General features: G+C 44.4%; 2 protein-coding genes across 2 annotated transcripts in view; one reads left to right on the plus strand and one right to left on the minus strand.

Moving 5' to 3' along the window:
- The first annotated feature begins 12,577 nt into the window (after nucleotides 1–12,577).
- On the plus strand, nucleotides 12,578–17,366 carry LOC138978211 (ankyrin repeat domain-containing protein 50-like). Its single transcript, XM_070350876.1, has 2 exons — nucleotides 12,578–12,782; nucleotides 13,479–17,366. Exons 1-2 carry the CDS (start codon nucleotides 12,613–12,615, stop codon nucleotides 14,839–14,841), a joined length of 1,533 nt encoding a protein of 510 aa, XP_070206977.1. The 5' UTR covers nucleotides 12,578–12,612; the 3' UTR covers nucleotides 14,842–17,366.
- A 1,173-nt stretch (nucleotides 17,367–18,539) lies between these two features.
- Nucleotides 18,540–19,870, minus strand: part of LOC138978213 (uncharacterized) — a 16,282-nt gene continuing 14,951 nt past the window's right edge. Inside the window, exon 9 of the mRNA XM_070350878.1 lies at nucleotides 18,540–19,870. This exon is cut by the window's right edge and continues 761 nt beyond it. The gene's annotated coding sequence lies outside the window, so the exon portion shown is untranslated.

Here is a 19,870-nt window from a genome sequence, read left to right on the forward strand (position 1 = left end):
CAGGGGACTGGGGCGGCCGATGGGGCAGCGCTGGGAAGTCGTGGGTAGAGAGGGCGTGTTGGGGTGAGTCCCGTGCCGGGTCCCGCTGGCTGTCGTAGGGTGGGTCGCCGTCTGCAGAGAGAGAGAGAGAGAGAGAGAGAGAGAGAGAGAGAGAGAGAGAGGGAGAGAGAGAGAGAGAGAGACGGAGAGAGAGAGGGGAGAGAGACGGAGAGAGAGAGAGGGGGGGAGAGACGGAGAGAGAGAGAGAGAGGGAAAGAGAGAGAGAGAGAGACGGAGAGAGAGAGAGAGAGGGAGAGAGAGAGAGAGAGACGGAGAGAGAGAGAGAGAGACGGAGAGAGAGAGAGAGAGAGAGACGGAGAGAGAGACGGAGAGAGAGAGAGAGGGAGAGAGAGAGAGAGGGAGAGAGAGAGAGAGAGAGGGAGAGAGAGAGAGAGAGAGGGTGAGAGAGAGGGTGAGAGAGAGAGAGAGAGGGTGAGAGAGACAGAGAGAGAGAGAGAGAGAGAGAGAGAGAGAGAGAGATTGCTTTTGTGTACTTCACCATAAGAGGTATTACACACCGGTACGACCGAACTAAGGTATCAATAAATTACTGTTGTGCAGCGGGTTGAAAGAATACCCTATACCTCGGAGATATACCTTCACTCGGTCTCAACGACGTCACGTGACATGTTATATGGTGGAAGAGAATGCTGTCGCTTATTTTCCACCCTCAGTTCGGTAAGACTGAAACGATGCTCAGTCACGGACAGAACTATCCAAACTTGCAAGCACAGCCGCGGTTGTCCTGTAAGTTCCCGATCCATGTTAAACCCTCATCCTCAAAAGGAAAATAAGCGACAGCATTCTCTTCCACCATATAACATGTCACGTGACGTCGTTGAGACCGAGTGAAGGTATATCTCCGAGGTATAGGGTATTCTTTCAACCCGCTGCACAACAGTAATTTAACGTTACCTTAGTTCGGTCGTACCGGTGTGCAATGGGTGACCATAATGTGTATGTTTGTGTGTGAGAGAGAGAGAGAGAGAGAGAGAGAGCTAGAGAGAGAGAGAGAGAGAGAGAGAGAGAGAGAGAGAGAGAGAAATGTGTGTGTTTGTGTGAAAGAGGGAGAGAGAGAGAGCAGCCCTGAAAAATGTTGCACAAACCATTGGCTAGTGCTTCTCAAAGTTTACTAGCCATGCAGAGAGCAAATTTTACTCGCCAAACCAACCATTTGTTTTAGTAACTTTACTCGCATTTAGCGAGTAGATAAACATTTCTGCCCGCCAGTTACATGTCTCTACTCGCCCCAGGCGAGTAAAATACTCGCCAATTTCAAGGCTGGTGAGGGGAGAAAACGCTTTCTCTCTCTCTCTTTCTCTTTCACACAAACATTGTGGTGCAGTACATAAAAGCAGTGCAAATCGAACGATTGATTGAAATTACTTCCTGTTCAAAAATAGATGCGTGTGTTTGCCAAGAGAGAGAGAGAGAGAGAGAGAGAGTGTGTGCGTGTTGGTGTGTGTTCATTCGCTCTCGCGCTATCTCTCTCTCTCTCTCTCTCTCTCTATCTCTCTCACACACACACACACACACACACACACACACACACACACACACACACACACACATTGTGAAGCAGTACACCACAGCAATGCCAATCGAACGGTTCAATTGAAATTACTTACTGTCCGAAAAAGGTGCGTGTGCTTGCCAAGAGAGAGAGAGAGTGTGTGTGTGCGTGTTTTATTTTTCTCTCTCTTTCTCGGCGTCACACACACACACACACACACACACACACAGACACACACACGTACACAACCTCAAGCACACACACACACACACACACACACACACACACACACACACACACACACACACACAGACTGAGAGAAAGTTACTCGTACCTTCCAAACCATCGATTTAAAAACGTTGATAACAACTCGTCATACAAGTTGTCTTTTCCTTCCACGTCGTCGCTGTGTTGCGAAAATCGTGGGTGTGAGTGTGTCGCGTGTGTGTGTGTGTGTGCGTGTGCCTCTGGGCATATATATATTTGGCAGCGGGTATCGGATATCGCAGCGGTGTTAAAGATACATAGCTTCCTTCCCGCGAATGCATTATTTCTGCAGATTGTGCACGATGTCCCGAATTTTAACAGAAGGCATTGGGGCGGCACATTATTGGTATGTTTCCAAATAAAGGGGTGTTTATAGTACCCATGCAAGAGCCCAGACAGATGTATGGCGGAGGACATAATCGTTTTACACGGGGAGTAATGCACCTTTGATTGATCGCTGACTTCGTAAGTGCTATCTTTAGGATACCGGTAGCTTGCGTGGTCTTGCGCGCAAAACGAGTTTCTATTGACACAAAACACAGGCCACACACCCTGTATACTGTACCTCACAGCAATAGCAAGTAGTCTTCGTGAAGCGCGTCGTCTTTGTTGAGGCCGGTGTAACACGAAATTTTTAGTCCACGAAAAATTTACTCCGGAGTAAATATTTCGTTCGAAATTCTTACTCCGAGTACACTTTTCGTACGAGAAAAGAACTCCCCAAGGCACACAAAAATTACTCCCTCCACGAAATTTTTATTCCCCATTTTTTTTACTTCCAGTAAAAATCTCGTACGCAAAAATGGGATGCGGGCGAAGGGATAATGCCAATAAGTGATCTCGCGCAAACGAATGTCGCGCTACCCTCCTTCCACCCCTTCCACCACCAAGACTAACAGGGGACAAGGGAGTAAAAATTTCGTACACCTGGCATGGGAAGTTAAATTGCTCGTGTGGGGTGAAGTAATTTATTCGTTATTTATTCGTCAGGGAAGTAACATTTTTGTACGAAATTTTTACTCGGAACTCACCTGTCTTGGGGAGTAATTTTCTCGTGCAATGGGGGAATGCTTTTTTCGTAAAGGGAGTAAATTTTTCGTACGAAATGTTTACTCCGGAGTAAAAATCTCGCGGGAGTAATTTTCTCGTGTTACACTGGCTGTTTTGGTAGTCACAAAACTGTTGGACTAAAAACAACTGTCAACTGACGTTGCTGCAAAGGTCAGTGTCGTCTGGAAGTACTTGTTTGTTTTCTTATTATTCACTTTTTTTCAACAAAATAGAAGTACACAGAGCAGCAGTATAATGAGGTCATTTGTTTTGTTTCTGGATAGTTTGAACAGAATAGAACCAATTCCATCATGAAAGCAATCAGTACATCGACCTCAGTGAATGCTCAGCAATCAAGAACGAATCACAGGTGGACATTTTCTTCATTTGTCTTCTGTATGAAGTAGCACGCACAGCACATTTTGTACCAAACAGATGTTACACGCTGTCTCGATATACATGTGTCAAATGTTATATTTTGGTCAAAAATACAAAAAATATCATTTACATGTATCGATTTATTTTTATTTTTATAAATGAACGCATAAAAAACACGCACTCATTTATAGATTAGTCTCGGCCAGCTACCTAAGTGTGAGTTTTAGTAGGCCTCTGACTTCACATGGCTCATTGAAGAAAAGACCCGTGTTCAATCGATGCATACTTAAATAGACCCCTTTGTACTGGCGTTTTATGCCAAATGGCACACCGACACAGCACAACAAATGTTTTCCTTAAATGTTTTACTGAAAACGAAACCAAACCAATTCAGTTGGCCGTTCAATTGCTCAAGGAAGCGGTGAAGTATGGTTGGCTCAACAATTGTGCTTATAAAATACACATTGCGTGTGTGCGTGTGAACTGACACATGGTGTGTAGTATGCATGGTGTGTAGTATGTATGGTGTGTAGTATGCATGGTGTGTAGTATGCATGGTGCGTAGTATGCATGGCGGACTTGAACTATTTCAGTGTCTGTTAATTGTCTGTGATACAAGGCAGTGAGGAACGATAACTCGCCAAGTATAGCGATTTGTTGAGAGAGAGAGAGAGAGAGAGAGAGAGAGAGAGAGAGAGAGAGAGAGAGAGAGAGAGAGAGAGAGAGACTGAACTTTAATCCATACAGATAGAGATTTTAGGCACAGCCAAGGCATGCAACCTGTCCTTACTACATCTAAAACACAAGAATTATGATACATAAGGTAGCCTATATAGTTATTATATACATTTTTGCAAAGCAAACAGAAAGACGCTACGACAGACAGACAGACAAATCAAGCAAATAAACGAATAAGCAAGCAAACAAACAAGAAACATATATAATACACAATAGGAATTCTTTTGTTTGCAGAGTGGAAAACCGACGGCTGCGATGTGTCACACAGGGCGATGCTATGGAAGGTCACCAAGCTCCTAGTTGCATCTAACAATACAACAATCATCCGCTGCTGTTGGAGGTTAAAGTGGTGATAACGACTAAGACACCAGATAGTAACAACACAAAACTACGATGCAAAGTGTTTCAAAATAGTTTTAAATGTAAAAAGTATGAACAGAAATAGCTTCAACCAAAGATCAGAAAGTCAAACTGATTGTGTTTAGCAAGTTTATGAAGAGGGAACTTTCTTAATTGGGACCGGGAATCAAACACTCTGATGATAGGAAGTGAGCTGAAATGCGAGTCTGATGGCACAATTTGACTCCATAAAATCAAATGATTAAACATGGCAGAAACAGAAAATGAAAGTTCCGATGCCAGACTCAGACCCTTGACTGCAGGACACGATGGCAAGGAAGCAGACAACCAGGGAGGTGATGACGACACTGCTATCGCGGAAGCTGTGAGGGACGACAGATGGTCCGATGTCGGGGTGCTCTTTCAGGCTTCGAGCGAGAGCATGAATGCTTTGTCGCTCAGAACAGCAGAAATCGCCGAGAGGTCTGTATGTCCTGCAGAGGTCGTGGTCTATCCGGGCCATAGCTTGAATGTTCAAATGGAACAAATATGGTCTTCTGTCCAGATTGTCTGAGCCGTGGCAGTTTTGCCATCTTATTACTCCATGTTGCACGAGCGATATAAGCCACGACCCACTTCTTAAGATACTGGTGGGAAGGGGCTCCTTCGACCTGGCGCACGGCCTAGTAGAGAAGAAGCTGTGCAGCGCGGAGTGTCATAACTGGGTGTTGGAGGAAGGCTGCAGGCTTGCAAAGCAAATTGACCTGATGAGACTTCTGAGTAAGAACGAGATCGAGGGCTTCAAGCTGGATCACATTTTCATGAAGGTGGTGTCCCGTGGCTTGTGGGACGTCATCAGCAGGATGCTGCTCGTGGATTGTGTGTCCCGCAGCATGACCAGAATAGACGCCGTCAAGGTGATGTTGGAGCAGGTCAGCTTTGAGAAACTGCCCAGGGTCGCCACTCACTGTTTTCCCGAGGAGCTGGACTACGTACTCGTGCACCTGATGACACGTGGTAAGTGGCACACTGTCAGCGAAGTGATGAGACTCACGATATGTTACTCCCCTTGGTTCTACCACGACCCTGGGGCTAGGAAACTGAGCAACAAGTTGTACACGGAAGATGACTCGTGGTCTGGCCTTATTCAAACATTTGATGCTAACATTTTATCTGCCTTGCTGGAAGAGGCCTTGACACAAAATGGTCGTTTTGCACACATTTTGTGTTTTATGTTCTCGCGTGAGTGCTTTTACGTCAACAAATACAAAATACTGTCCACAATTTCACTTCACGAGACGGCCTCTGAAGCATGTGCTCGACTCTCGACATCGCAGCCAAACTTCCGCTTTGCGTTTGAGAAACTGAGTCTTGTTATAGACGAAGTTCTCACATTGGTAAAAACTGATTTTACAGACAAGCATTCCGGACAACGCCAAGAGTGTGTGAAAAGCGTACAACGGTGGACTAACTTGGCTCTCGGCCTTCACTCGGAACTTAATAAGCAAGCAGCCAGCACTGCGGGGAAAAAAGACATGCATGCGTTCGCTGCCTGGGATTGCGTTCTTATACAGCTGTTGATGGAGAAGGTTGCATCACAGTCCTGGAAGGGACAGTACCTCACGGTGGATCGCTTGACAACTGTTCTGGCTCTGGTTCCTATTATTCCTGTCGTTCAAAACGTCGCCCTAAAGTACAGCGGCCATCAGCTGTTCACCTGGGATCTGATCGGCCACACATGCTGGTTTCACGTGCCAGAAGAGGTAACTGTGATTTTGCTATGTCTCACTGTGTCAGCAGCATTGTATTGTCTCTCTGTGTTAGCCACATTCTTTGTATTGTCTCTCTGTGTCAGCAACATTGTTTGTATTGTCTCTCTGTGTGAGCCACATTCTTCGTATTGTCTCTCTGTGTGAGCCACATTCTTTGTATTGTCTCTCTGTGTTAGCCACATTATTTGTATTGTCTCTCTGTGTTAGCCACATTCTTTGTATTGTCTCTCTGTGTTAGCCACATTCTTTGTATTGTCTCTCTGTGTTAGCCACATTCTTTGTATTGTCTCTCTGTGTTAGCCACATTCTTTGTATTGTCTCTCTGTGTTAGCCACACTCTTTGTATTGTCTCTCTGTGTTAGCCACATTCTTTGTATTGTCTCTCTGTGTTAGCCACATTCTTTGTATTGTCTCTCTGAGTTAGCTACATTCTTTGTATTGTCTCTCTGTGTAGCCAAGTGGCGTACCCCGTCTCTCTGTGTGTGATTATCTCCTGCCCGACCCAGTTGCCTCCCCTGTCTATAGCTATTCCCTGTGTGTGTGTGCTAGTCACATTGGGTTTACCTTTAAAAAATGCCCTTTGTGCTAAATCCCTAACTTGAAATGATGAGAAGCAGCAGCGTAACCTCTAACCATCAGTGCCTAAGGAGTGACTAAATAATACCTGGTTGTCTTTGTGCATTGTACTTTATTGTGTGTTTACTATCGTAGGGTAGACTCCGACCGGATGCATTTCTAATCTCTTATCTCAGATTTAGGTGTCGTCATGTAATGTGCCGTCAGCCTGTCTGGGTATCGTTGGACTCGGCGTTTTGTCAAGTGGGTGTCATTTCTTTTGACAGGGTACATCATAGAAGATGCCAGGTGGCTTGGAGGTTTTAGTCTCTTCCCCCCCCCCCCCCCCCCCCACCCCTTCTGTGTATCAGCTTTGACACTGCTTGTAATCTAATGAGCCTTATCCGGTGTGCGTAATATTTCCGGTGCGTGACACCGACACGGCTTCATGCCTCGGTAACGATCCCTTTCATTGGGCAGGCATTTTAAGTAGAACGCCCCCCGTTGTCTGACACCGGGTAGCCTTCCTATTGGCTATTGGGAATCGGAAGTGACCTGTCTTTAAAAGAGCGAACATTTAGAGTAGAGCAGAAAACGCGATTTGTGACACTGCGAGCTGGGTGCTCCATGTGTGTTGTCGGTAGCCGTGAACGTGTCGAAGCTCTGCTCTAATTTGTCGTGAACCGGTCTAGTGTAGTTTGGCGCGAAGTTAGTAAGCGGTCGACTTGTGGTTTTCATTCCGAGACCTGTCTCTTTCAGTCTTTGTGTTTCGCGACTAGGCGTCAGCAGCAGAGTTTGTGTTTCTTTCAAGTGTGCTCACTGAGGAGAATCTTGCCTTCTTCTTTACACTGCTTTCTGGTTGCTACCAGAATAATATTGCCTTTTAATTATACCGCTTTCTGGTTTCATATTCATAGTTTATATTTCTGGTTTGCACCAGAAATACATATATTGTTTCTGGGTCATTTATATACACATTTATATACACATAGTTTATATTTCTGGTTTGCTACCAGAATAAGAATAATCCTTTTTTCACTGATTTCTGGTTTCATATTCATAGTTTATATTTCTGGTTTGCACCAGAAATACATATGTGACCCTCCACCACAGAATGAGTCGCATGTCACCTTTGCATGATTTTCATATTTTTACATTTTCCTAAAGAGTTTTGTATGCTCTATCCGGTGGTGAAAACCGTTTTAAAAAAGAGCGAAAACTGTTTGAGTTATAAGCCTGTGACTAAGGTGACCCTCACACTGTTACCAGACACTCCCCGGACTTATATTGAGCCTAGCGCAGAACCGCACGAGGTGACATGCGACTCATTTCGTGGTGGAGGGTCACATATATTGTTTCTGGGTCATTTATATACACATTTATATACACATAGTTTATATTTCTGGTTGCTACCAGAATAAGAATAATCCTTTTTTCCCTGCTTTCTTTCAAATATTGTTTCTGGTTTAATTGCACCAGAAATACATATATTGTTTCTAGCTGATTCTGGTACTGGAAGATATCAGAATTCATAATTGGTATTTCTGGTTAGATGTAAGCATTGCTATTTCTTGTATTAGAGTTCTGTTTATTGTTTCTATTTTATAACTTATAGCATTGTTTCTAGTTGCAACCAAATTTAGCTAAACTGTTTTGGAATATTTATGATTTAGATAAGCGAACTGAGTGGTTATTTTTTGTTACAATTCCTTCAATAAAAGATAAGTTATAGCAACCTCTGTCTTCGGTGTCTTAATTGTATGCTCCTCTACCTGTGCTATATATCCTTGTCCTTCCACCCGACCTTCCCACATCTGTGTTAGCCGCATTCTTTGTATTGTCTCTCTGTGTCAGCAACATTGTATTGTCTCTCTGTGTTAGCTACATTCTTTGTATTGTCTCTCTGTGTTAGCCACATTCTTGTATGGTCTCTCTGTGTTAGCCACATTCTTTGTATTGTCTCTCTGTGTTAACCACATTCTTTGTATTGTCTCTCTGTGTCAGCAACATTGTATTGTCTCTCTGAGTTAGCTACATTCTTTGTATTGTCTCTCTGTGTTAGCCACATTCTTTGTATTGTCTCTCTGTGTTAGCCACATTCTTTGTATTTTTTCTCTCTGTGTTAACCACATTCTTGTATGGTCTCTCTGTGTTAGCCACATTCTTTGTTTTGTCTCTCTGTGTTAGCCACATTCTTTGTATTGTCTCTATGTGTTAGCCACATTCTTTGTATTGTCTCTCTGTGTTAGCCACATTCTTTGTATTGTCTCTCTGTGTTAGCCACATTCTTTGTATTGTCTCTCTGTGTTAGCCACATTCTTTGTATTTTTTCTCTCTGTGTTAGCCACATTCTTTGTATTGTCTCTCTGTGTTAGCCACATTCTTTGTATTGTCTCTCTGTGTTAGCCACATTCTTTGTATTGTCTCTCTGTGTTAGCCACACTCTTTGTATTGTCTCTCTGTGTTAGCCACATTCTTTGTATTGTCTCTCTGTGTTAGCCACATTCTTTGTATTGTCTCTCTGTGTTAGCCACATTCTTTGTATTGTCTCTCTATGTTAGCCACATTCTTTGTATTGTCTCTCTGTGTTAGCCACATTCTTTGCATTGTCTCTCTGTGTTAGCTACATTCTTTGTATTGTCTCTCTGTGTTAGCCACATTCTTTGTATTGTCTCTCTGAGTTAGCTACATTCTTTGTATTGTCTCTCTGTGTTAGCCACATTCTTTGTATTGTCTCTCTGTGTGAGCCACATTCTTTGTATTGTCTCTCTGTGTTAGCCACATTCTTCGTATTGTCTCTCTGTGTGAGCCACATTCTTTGTATTGTCTCTCTGTGTTAGCCACATTATTTGTATTGTCTCTCTGTGTTAGCCACATTCTTTGTATTGTCTCTCTGTGTTAGCCACATTCTTTGTATTGTCTCTCTGTGTTAGCCACATTCTTTGTATTGTCTCTCTGTGTTAGCCACATTCTTTGTATTGTCTCTCTATGTTAGCCACATTCTTTGTATTGTCTCTCTGTGTTAGCCACACTCTTTGTATTGTCTCTCTGTGTTAGCCACACTCTTTGTATTGTCTCTCTGTGTTAGCCACATTCTTTGTATTGTCTCTCTGTGTTAGCCACATTCTTTGTATTGTCTCTCTGTGTGAGCCACATTCTTTGTATTGTCTCTCTGTGTGAGCAACATTGTATTGTCTCTCTGTGTTAGCCACATTCTTTGTATTGTCTCTCTGAGTTAGCTACATTCTTTGTATTGTCTCTCTGTGTTAGCCACATTCTTTGTATTGTCTCTCTGTGTCAGCAACATTGTATTGTCTCTCTGAGTTAGCTACATTCTTTGTATTGTCTCTCTGTGTTAGCCACATTCTTTGTATTTTTTCTCTCTGTTAGCCACATTCTTTGTGTTGTCTCTCTGTGTGAGCTACATTCTTTGTATTGTCTCTCTGTGTTAGCCACATTCTTTGTATTGTCTCTCTGAGTTAGCTACATTCTTTGTATTGTCTCTCTGTGTTAGCCACATTCTTTGTATTGTCTCTCTGTGTTAGCCACATTCTTTGTATTTTTTCTCTCTGTGTTAGCCACATTCTTTGTATTGTCTCTCTGTGTTAGCCACATTCTTTGTATTGTCTCTCTGCGACTACAAATGGTTTTGTGATATCTCTGTGTCTACAAAATTGTTTCTTGCTGTCTCTCTGTATCTACACAACGGTTTTGTGGTGCTTCTCTCTCCATGTCTATATATACAAAGCGGTTTTATGGTGCTTCTCTCTCCATGTCTATATATACAAAGCGGTTTTATGGTGCTTCTCTCTCCATGTCTATATATACAAAGCGGTTTTATGGTGCTTCTCTCTCCATGTCTATATATACAAAGCGGTTTTATGGTGCTTCTCTCTCCATGTCTATATATACAAAGCGGTTTTATGGTGCTTCTCTCTCCATGTCTATATGCAAAGTGGTTTTATGGTGCTTCTCTCTCCATGTCTATATACAAAGCGGTTTTATGGTGCTTCTCTCTCCATGTCTATATATACAAAGCGGTTTTATGGTGCTTCTCTCTCCATGTCTATATATACAAAGCGGTTTTATGGTGCTTCTCTCTCCATGTCTATATGCACAGTGGTTTTATGGTGTGTCTCTACCTGTGTCAACATCGAACAGTTTTCAAGGGAAGAACTGTACCTGCAAGGCTTAATTAATATCTTGATTTGACCACAAGTGACTCTTTTGGGTGAACAGGTTTGTATGTCTGAATCAACTTTTTGGTATGTTTAGGTCCGCCGCTACGTGTTTCGGTGCGCAGTCAAAGGACGGTACTGGGATGCAGTGAGACAACTGGCCGACCATACTTTGTATGACGACGAGCGGGGCTGGGCCCTGGGTCAGGCCATGTACTGCGGCCAGTGGCGTGTCTTCTTGATGCTGGCCCAGCACGGGCTGAACAAGGACCAGCGCAGGCGTGTCTATAGACAGGTAAGATGCATTTATATCATATATATATATGGGGGGGGGAGGTTGGGGCGAGGGAGGTGGGGAGGGCTAAGCCATATACACCTGCCAGTGACGTATCTTCTCGCTGTCGAAACAGGGGGTCAATGCAGAACAGCTCTGGAGTGTCATCAGACTCTTAAGGATACCTTATTACCGTGTAGACCATCTTTGTAATCATGAGAGGTCTGCCCATGCTTTTAAATAGGATAAGAGCATATTTCCACTAACATACATACCAAGCTCCTCCACACAGACTATGCAAACAGGAATGTTTTGCTAATATAAAAAGCGTGAAACCTTGACCAACCCTTGAAGTTATTGGTGCCGTGTCACGTGCAAGAACACTCTAACCTCATGTAAAACCTTTGTTTGCACGAGATGGGAGATGTCTGTTATGTCTATGCATGAGGCTGTTGAATGTGCAGGAAATGCAGGAAGCCATTTAATAGTCTCTGTCTTTGCCATAACTTTTTCAACAATTTCATTGACCAGGTTGCAAAGCACGGAGACTGGGACACGGTGCATGAAATGTTGGAGCGTGGGGCAGACGTGCGCACAGTGCATGCTGAGCTGTTCACAGCCAACATCAGCAGGGACCCAGATCCGCCTGAAGACGTCGTCACACGCTACAAGGCCAGGCTGACACAGCTCAGAGAGCTGGGAAAAAAACTGTCTCGAGAGGCCAAGGACTTTGACATGGCCATTCAAAACAAAAACTGGTCTGCTGTTTTGCATAAGGTGTGGCCAAAGAAAAACCACGTCTTTTTTGATTTTAGAAAGCCTAAGATTACATTGTGTAGGTATGATTGCCAGATATGATTACGTACCATAGCTGAGCTAAGATGAGATCAAAATCCGTCATATATTGTGCACTTCGAACCCGGGGGTTTGGGGGGGGGGGGGGGCTTTACGAACAAGACAGAGTTCTAAAACTCGGGCTAATGTGGCGAGATTACGGACAAAAAACACTGGTCATTAGTTAGGCTGCCGACTAAAAAAGGGTCGTCATCTAGTAGTGGTTTGGAGATTTTTACGTGGCTCACTAAACTTGAGAGCTATGCTTCCTTGAGCTTCCTACCTGGAAGGTCCAGCCACACTGGGCAGGTCTCAGAGGAAGTTCCTGACTAAGTGCGATCCCTGCCCCTCCAGGCTGGGGGTTTGGTGCTTGGCTATACCTACTAAGTCCTGTAAAAACCCAGTAGTTACAGAAACCGCATTGGGGCCCCTCATGGAATCCAGAGGCACAAGTCAAGTTAAGCTGATGACTGAAGCATATTTTTCTGTTCAGCAAAGCTAGAGTCAGAGTAAACATCAGTTAGCTTTTCTCTAATTCCGTGGGTTTAAAAAAACAACAGCAACAACCGACAAACCAGCAAGTTGGACAATTTATTTCAAGACAATCTATTCCTTGTTTGCCACCTCTCCCTACAGGTTCGACGAGGAGCGAACAAGACGCAGAAATGGCAAGCTATGATGGCGGCGCTAGGAGCCAGAGCGTGGCACGTGCTGACCCAGCTAGTCAGGGGACGCAACACTCCCACTCAGAGAGAAGAATTGTTTCCCTTGGCCATGGAGCAACAACAGTGGGCAGTGGGCAGAGTGTTGATAGAGCGGGGAGTCAGCGTGGAGCTGCGTCTAAGGTGGGTTTCTTTGGAGAGCATCTTCTTCACTTTTTGTTTCCGCTGTTTGATTCTTCTATCTCTCAGTGGTGTGGTTATTTGGGTACTTCAGCGTTGAACCACGTCCGTGTGAGATTTAGGCAAATGATTCTTGAAATAGGAAGGCTTTTGATTCTTCGTTAACGTGGGCATTATAGTGATGCCTTGTGTCGCAGGCCTGATGTTGAGATTTCTTTGTCACTTGGATCTTCTGAAGACGCCATGTGGTAGCGTTGGCGGGGGTAGAATAGCCACACTTGCTCTTTCTTGAAAGAACCGAATGTGGAAAACATCTGTGCAATAAACTTTCTGGATACACGAAAACATTTTTAAATACATGTTAAGTTGTAAGTTTCAAGTCTGCTTTGTCTTACAAGTAAATATTTCAAGGCTACTTTGCAGCAAGTGGGAGATTTTTCAAGGCAGTGTCTCTTACTGATAGTTAGTATTTTACCTCGAGTTGCTGTTTTGAACCATGTTGCGCAAACCATTGTTGTATTTTATGTACTTAGCCCCTCATTCCAAACTGAGTTTTGTGTTTCATATTGTGGTTGTTAATCTTTGACTGTTTTTTTCGTCTATACCCTGCCTCAATGATGGTAATTTGACTTGATCCGGTTTATGCTTTTGGATGTCTCGTGTTTGATTTACAGCCAACCCCTCCGCTTGCTGTTTCAGTGCCCTGCCAATCTTCATGGCGAACCATCAATGGATTCTATCGGCTAGAGCGACAGAGCATGACGTCACTGACACGGTCATACATGACGTCATGCAACAAGCCCTGGAGCACGGGGAGGGAAGTCTGGTGGCTCACTGCATAGGAAGTCTGAAAGAACCGCTCTCTGTCATCGAGAGGCAGACGATCTTCCAACAGGCGCTGTCCAAAGGCTTGTGGTGGGCGGTGAAGCGACTGGTGGAAGAGGGAGATCCAGAGGGAAAGGCCGAACGAGACGTTGCCATGACGACAGCAGCAGAGTGTCGGCAATGGAGCGTTGTGACTCACTGTCAGCAACACGGGGCAGATATTGACAAAAGAGACGAGGCAGGAGAGACCTTACTGCACGAATGGGGACGACATGGCGACTGGGAGGGAGTGGAGAGACTGCTGTACCTCGGAGCCGATCAGAACATCCCGGACAAAGAAGGGTACACATTGCTGCAAAGAATCACAATGAAAGAAAAACGCCCGGAAGGCCGGTTCGGCCAGGACTTCATCAAGACGATGATTGAGTTTCACGGAGACGTCAACAGGCTGGATCCAGAGGGTAACTCGCCTTGGGGTCGTCTCGTATCTGCTGGCCGTGTGGATCTGGTGGACACAGCTTTGTTGTGGAGCCAGGTAGATGCTGGAAGAACTGACAGCGACGGAAACACAGCATTACACGTTGTGTGTGACTGCATACGGCCTAAACACTGGGAAGCCATACGCTCTCTGGTTGCGAGGGGAATTGATCCTCTTACCCCAAACGACAAAGGCGAAACCATCCTGAGTTTGGCCGTGTCAGGGAAATACACGAAACAAGCCCGTAGACTGGTATGGGAATGCATCCAGCTAGGCGTGGGTATTTTCCAACCCAGCCTCACGGATGGGTGCAAAAGAAAATACGAGAACCTCCTGGAACGCACCCCTTATGGTGTAGAGAAATATGAGATGGCCTCCCCGTTTCAAACAGCAGCTTCCCTTGGCGACATGCCCTTGATGGATGCGCTGTACGAGGCTGGGGCCTGCTCCAATGCAGAACTTCACAGGTTCAGTGCAGCTCTCACAGAACGAAAGTTTTCACGGTTCTCCAAAATCCAGAAGAAAGCCAAAGAGCTATCTGACTACGTGGAGACTCTGGCCCGTAACCCTCGCAGCCTCATGTCCGCGTGTCGTCTGGCCATCTGCCATCAGCTGGGCGTGAGACGGGACAGAGAGAGAATAGTCCGTCAGTTGGACAGACTGGACGATAGGGAGCGGCACCAGCAGCTGGACACACACATGGTGCTCTACCTCCTCTTCTCGGACCTGGAGGAAAAGCTGTTTGATTCCTCCACTTGAGTGTGTTCTCAGTCTCTCGTTGGGGATATTCGACCCTGACTAACAGACTTGACCGGTATGAAGATCCTGGTTTATATTTTAGCCACGAAGATTCATATGACAAAAAGTTATCGTCTTCAAAACATCATTGATTTCTCCTTGGTCATGCCACCGAAAGAATATTCATGATCTTCTTCTTCTTCCGTCTCTCCTTCTGTTGATCTCTAATTCTACCGATTTAAAATCGCATCATGACTGCGCCTTTGAATACACACGGAAAACAGCGTGGGTGCAATGTGGATCCATGATTCTTAAAGACTGAAGAAAACACTTGCTTATATACCCCTTCACCGACGACGTGGGTCCCCTTGGACCCATGACTCTCAAAGAAGCAAAACTTATGTGTACCCCTTCGCAGAGGTGTGGGTCCGCTTGACAAGTACCAGAAATGACCTGTTTTCTTCAGTTATCTTCATGGAAAACTCGTGGCTGACTACTTCGTGAAAAACTCTTTACTTTCAGTTCCGTTTTCCCAGAAACTAGAGAGAAACTGAAACTAAGTTACTCTGTTCAGAGTATGGGAACAAGCAGACCCACGCCATTGTTGTTGCGTAGTCAAACTGTCGCCTTTGTTTTCTGGGGTGGTTTTGTTTTCTTTTTCTTTTCCACCTATTTTAATAGTAATGATGCCTGAAGTATTCTTAAAATGTTATTGAACAAATTCGAGTAGTTAATGAGATATCGGCATTTAAAGGCACAGTAAGCCTCCCGTAAACCATCACAGAGCTCCCAGAGCGTCTACATACAGTACAAGCATACTTCCATTTGAACGCTCACCGAACGGGAACATCCTGGCTGCTTTCTGTCGAGCGTGAGAAATGTTCAAAGAATTTATTTTCGTGGACTTGTTCCTCTACAACAATGGCGCCTCGTTTTGGTGCTGGACGGCTGTTATGAATATTCCTACCGGAAATCACGCCCGGACAGTAAGCCTCCCGTAAACCATCACAGATACTGTCAGGCTTTTTACACACAGTACAAACACCCTTCCATTTGAACGCTCACCAAACGGGAACATCCTAGGTGCCCTACGTAAAGAGCGAGCAATTTTTAAAGAATTAATTTTGCAGATTGTCTCGAACACTTTTTGGACCCATCCTAAACTCAGGTAAAAAATGAGTTACTTCCCTTCGGGTCTCATTCTATCGATGTAAACTGGCAATAGCCGTGGATCGTTGATTATCAGAATGTTTTTGGACCGTAGTGCGTTTTTGCGCTAGACCTAACTTTTAAAATCTAAATAATAAATTGACAGCTTGTTACACAAACATTCTTACAAAAGAATTCTTTTTTCATCAAGACAAGATCAGTTCAATTCGAAGTTGTGAAAGTTTGAAAAAAGAAAAGCCCGGAAGCAGGGTCACGCAAGGGTCGTAGCAGACGACGGTTTATGCATATCGCCGTTCCTCTCAACAGTCAAAAGCCATCGGAGTTCTTGTGAACCACAGCCGTTTGTTTCGTGCATAAAAACGTGCTATTGTAGATAAGTTCACATCGAGTCGCATTCAAATTACCAACTGACGACTGCATTGTGAAAAAGGGAAACTGGATCACACGGATTCACGATGGCTCAGGGGTAAGATAAACCACGCAAAAATAAATTCTTTGAAAATTGTTCGCTCTTTACGGAGGGCACCTACGATGTTCTCAAGCGGTGAGTGTTTAAATGAAAGGATGCTTGTACTGTGTGTAAAAGCCTGACCGTATCTGCGATGGTTTACGGGAGGCTTACTGTGCCTTTAACTTCTTACATCTATTCAATAAACCAAACATAGCCCTTGAGGCTTTATCATACAAACATTTTTGGGCTACATTAAATTTATTATTATAATTCATATTCAAAAATTCCATCTCACACGGCAGAAAGTAATATGTAAATCGCCGTGAGCTCTTGTGAGAAGGGGCGATTAATAAATGTCCATTGTTATCCTTATTATTATTATTATTATTATATACAATCCTAAATACTGATAACCAAACACCAAGGGAAAAATTAGCCGTACAGTTCCACACACACACACACATACACACACACACACACACACACACACACACACACACACACACACACACACACACACACATACACACACACACACACACACATACACACACACACACACACACACACACACACACACACACGTACACACACACACACATACACACACACACACACACACACACACACACACAAAGCTCCGTAGCCGGCGGTCAAGGTTTGTTGTAACACAAGGCAACGCGCCCTCTTGGGTTCTTACATCTAACAAGCAGCTGAAACAATGGTTCACAAGAATGTTAAAGTATAGACAATCAGTTCAATGCAATCAATATATACTGTTCAAAAAAAGAAACGCATAGTTGCTACTTGCCAAATTTGTTTTATTTTTCGAAAAAATTAACAGAAAATCCAATATTTAGATTATTTGTTTGAAATTTGGTATGGACACAGTTGAATGCACACACAGTTCATTTGCATCTTCAAATCAATCAGTCAATCAATACGATTGGGTGCCGAGGCTGTCAAGTCAGTAGGGGGTGTGACTGCCTTGAGCAGCAACAACTGCCCGGCACCTTCTGGGCATGGACTGGATCAGATGCCGGATATCTTGCTGTGGGATGGTGTCCCACTCCTCCTGAAGTGCCTGCAATAGATCGCGGTGATTTGCCGGCGCTTCTTCTCGCCTGCGCACACGTCTGTCCAATTCATCCCAGAGGTGTTCTATCGGGTTCATGTCTGGCGACATGGATGGCCAGGGAAGCACCTGGACATGGTGGTCGGTGAGGAACTGGGTGGTGAGTCGTGCTGTGTGCGGGCGAGCGTTGTCCTGCTGGAATATGGCATCCTGGTCAGCCAGAAGAGGAAGGGCGTGTGGGCGCAGAATTTCCTCCACGTATCGCTGGGCAGTTATGCGCCCTTGGACGTGCACCAGGGTGCTCCTTCCAGCGGTATTGATCGCCCCCCACACCATGACGCCTCCACCACCATGAACGGGTGCCTCATCCACACAGTTGGGCGCGTAACGTTCGTTTACTCTCCGGTAGACCCTCCTCCGACCATCATGTCGCTGGAGCAGGAAGTAGGACTCGTCGCTGAACCACACGTGTCTCCAGTGATTCCGGACGGTCCAGCGAAGGTGCTGGTTGCCCCACTGCACTCGGTTCTGGCGATGGCGGCGGGTGAGGACAGTTCCTCTGTGAGGTCTGCGAGCTCTCAAACCAGCTTTATGCAGGCGGTTCCGCACGGTCTGGTCCGATAATCGGTGTGGCCCGGGGAGAGCCTGGACAGAAGATGAGGCCGACAGGAAACGATTCCGGAGGTGGCGGAGCCGTATGAAGCGGTCGTGAGCAGCAGTTGTCGCCCTTGGTCTTCCCGCTCGTGGCAAGTCAGCAACGGAGCCAGTGGCTTGAAACCTGACCCACAGTCTACTGATGGTGCTCTGGGACACGTGGAAGTGCCTGGCGATTGCACTTTGACTTTGGCCTGCTTGTAAACGACCCAATGCAATTTGGCGGTCTTCTCTGCTCAATCGGGCCATCTTTCGTCGCTGAATTGTCGTCTGATTTCTTTGTGGCGAACAATCCGCTTTTATGGGTTTTGGAAGACATGGTGAGAGCTCAATATTCCCCGAGTTTCACGAGATTACACTGAAGCATGACGAGTGGTCATGCCAAATGAGCAATTTTGACATTGTAGCCACTGATAACGCATGCGTCACGTGCAGAGCTCACTTGTGGCAATGGACGAAAGGTCGACGACCAGATAAACATTTTCTGCAGTTTGGTGGATATCCTTGTAGCCATATAACTAAATTAACCAAATATTACAAGCTATGCGTTTCTTTTTTTGAACAGTATATGTTAAAACCTTTTTGTGTGTGCACGACATTTAAAACTGTGATCAATAAACCTTGCAACACGTAATTAAAGTGTTTATGGATTAAAATATTTATTGAGTGCTTCTTGTGTCCACATACATTTTCAAAAAACAAAACAAAATAAACAAAGCAAAAACAACAACTTATTATATATTGCGCCATTTTCCGTACCCCAATCCGTAAACATCCTTAAACATATTTTCCGTGTTATTTCAAAGGCACTTAACTTGGCTATGTGGAACACTTTTTGGATTTTTTTTCACGGGTAATAGGCTCCACACGCCTTTTTTTTACAAGCAGGGTGACAGGTGGAAGTTCCAGAGTTTGCATTCAAGGGAAGCAATGCATGTTAAAGAGATAGAACGTGTCACGAAGTTACCTCCCATGCATGGCTTCGTCGCACTGGTTTAAAAATAATTTATTTAGATCAGTGCTAGTCTGACCACCCTGAAAACAGAATGCAGTATAGAGTCTTCAGACACAATTAATTAAGGACCAGTTTTTTAAAACAGAAATAACAAGTTCAGGTTCAACTATCTATTTTTGTTAACTTTATAATTTGATTGAAGAACCGAGAAATGAGTACCAACAAGTCCACTTCAAGCACAGCAGCAAAAACAAAGCTGGAGGTTGTTACTCTACTCAACCCTCTAATTTACAACTCACAAACAACGGTGTTTCTGACAACACAGGACTGCAACATCTTATCCTGGCAGCGATCACCAGTTAAGCTGCGCACTATACAAGGTATCATACTGATGTGTCCTACGACGTGGATTTCCTCCCAATTATCATATCACTCTTGTACCAGATTTCTTCCAAGTCTTTCAATTATCATATCACTCTTTAGCAGACTTCTTCCAATCAGTCTTTCAAGTACCATATATATCACTGATGTGCCTGTCTTTTTCCAATTACTATACCACTCTTGTACTAGACTTTTTGCAACCAGTTTTCCTACTTATCATATCACTCCTTACATAGATAGGACGGGTTTAAGGCTGGAGGCTACCCCTTATAAAAGTGATTAACTTTTTTTTTTAAAGTGAGCTTTTCTGTTAGTTAAAGGAGTGCTATGTCTGATGTTGTTTGATGTTGTTGTCTGATGTTGT

This window comes from Littorina saxatilis, linkage group LG10, assembly GCF_037325665.1.
Source record: "Littorina saxatilis isolate snail1 linkage group LG10, US_GU_Lsax_2.0, whole genome shotgun sequence".
In the NCBI taxonomy this organism is placed as follows: Eukaryota; Metazoa; Mollusca; class Gastropoda; order Littorinimorpha; family Littorinidae; genus Littorina; species Littorina saxatilis.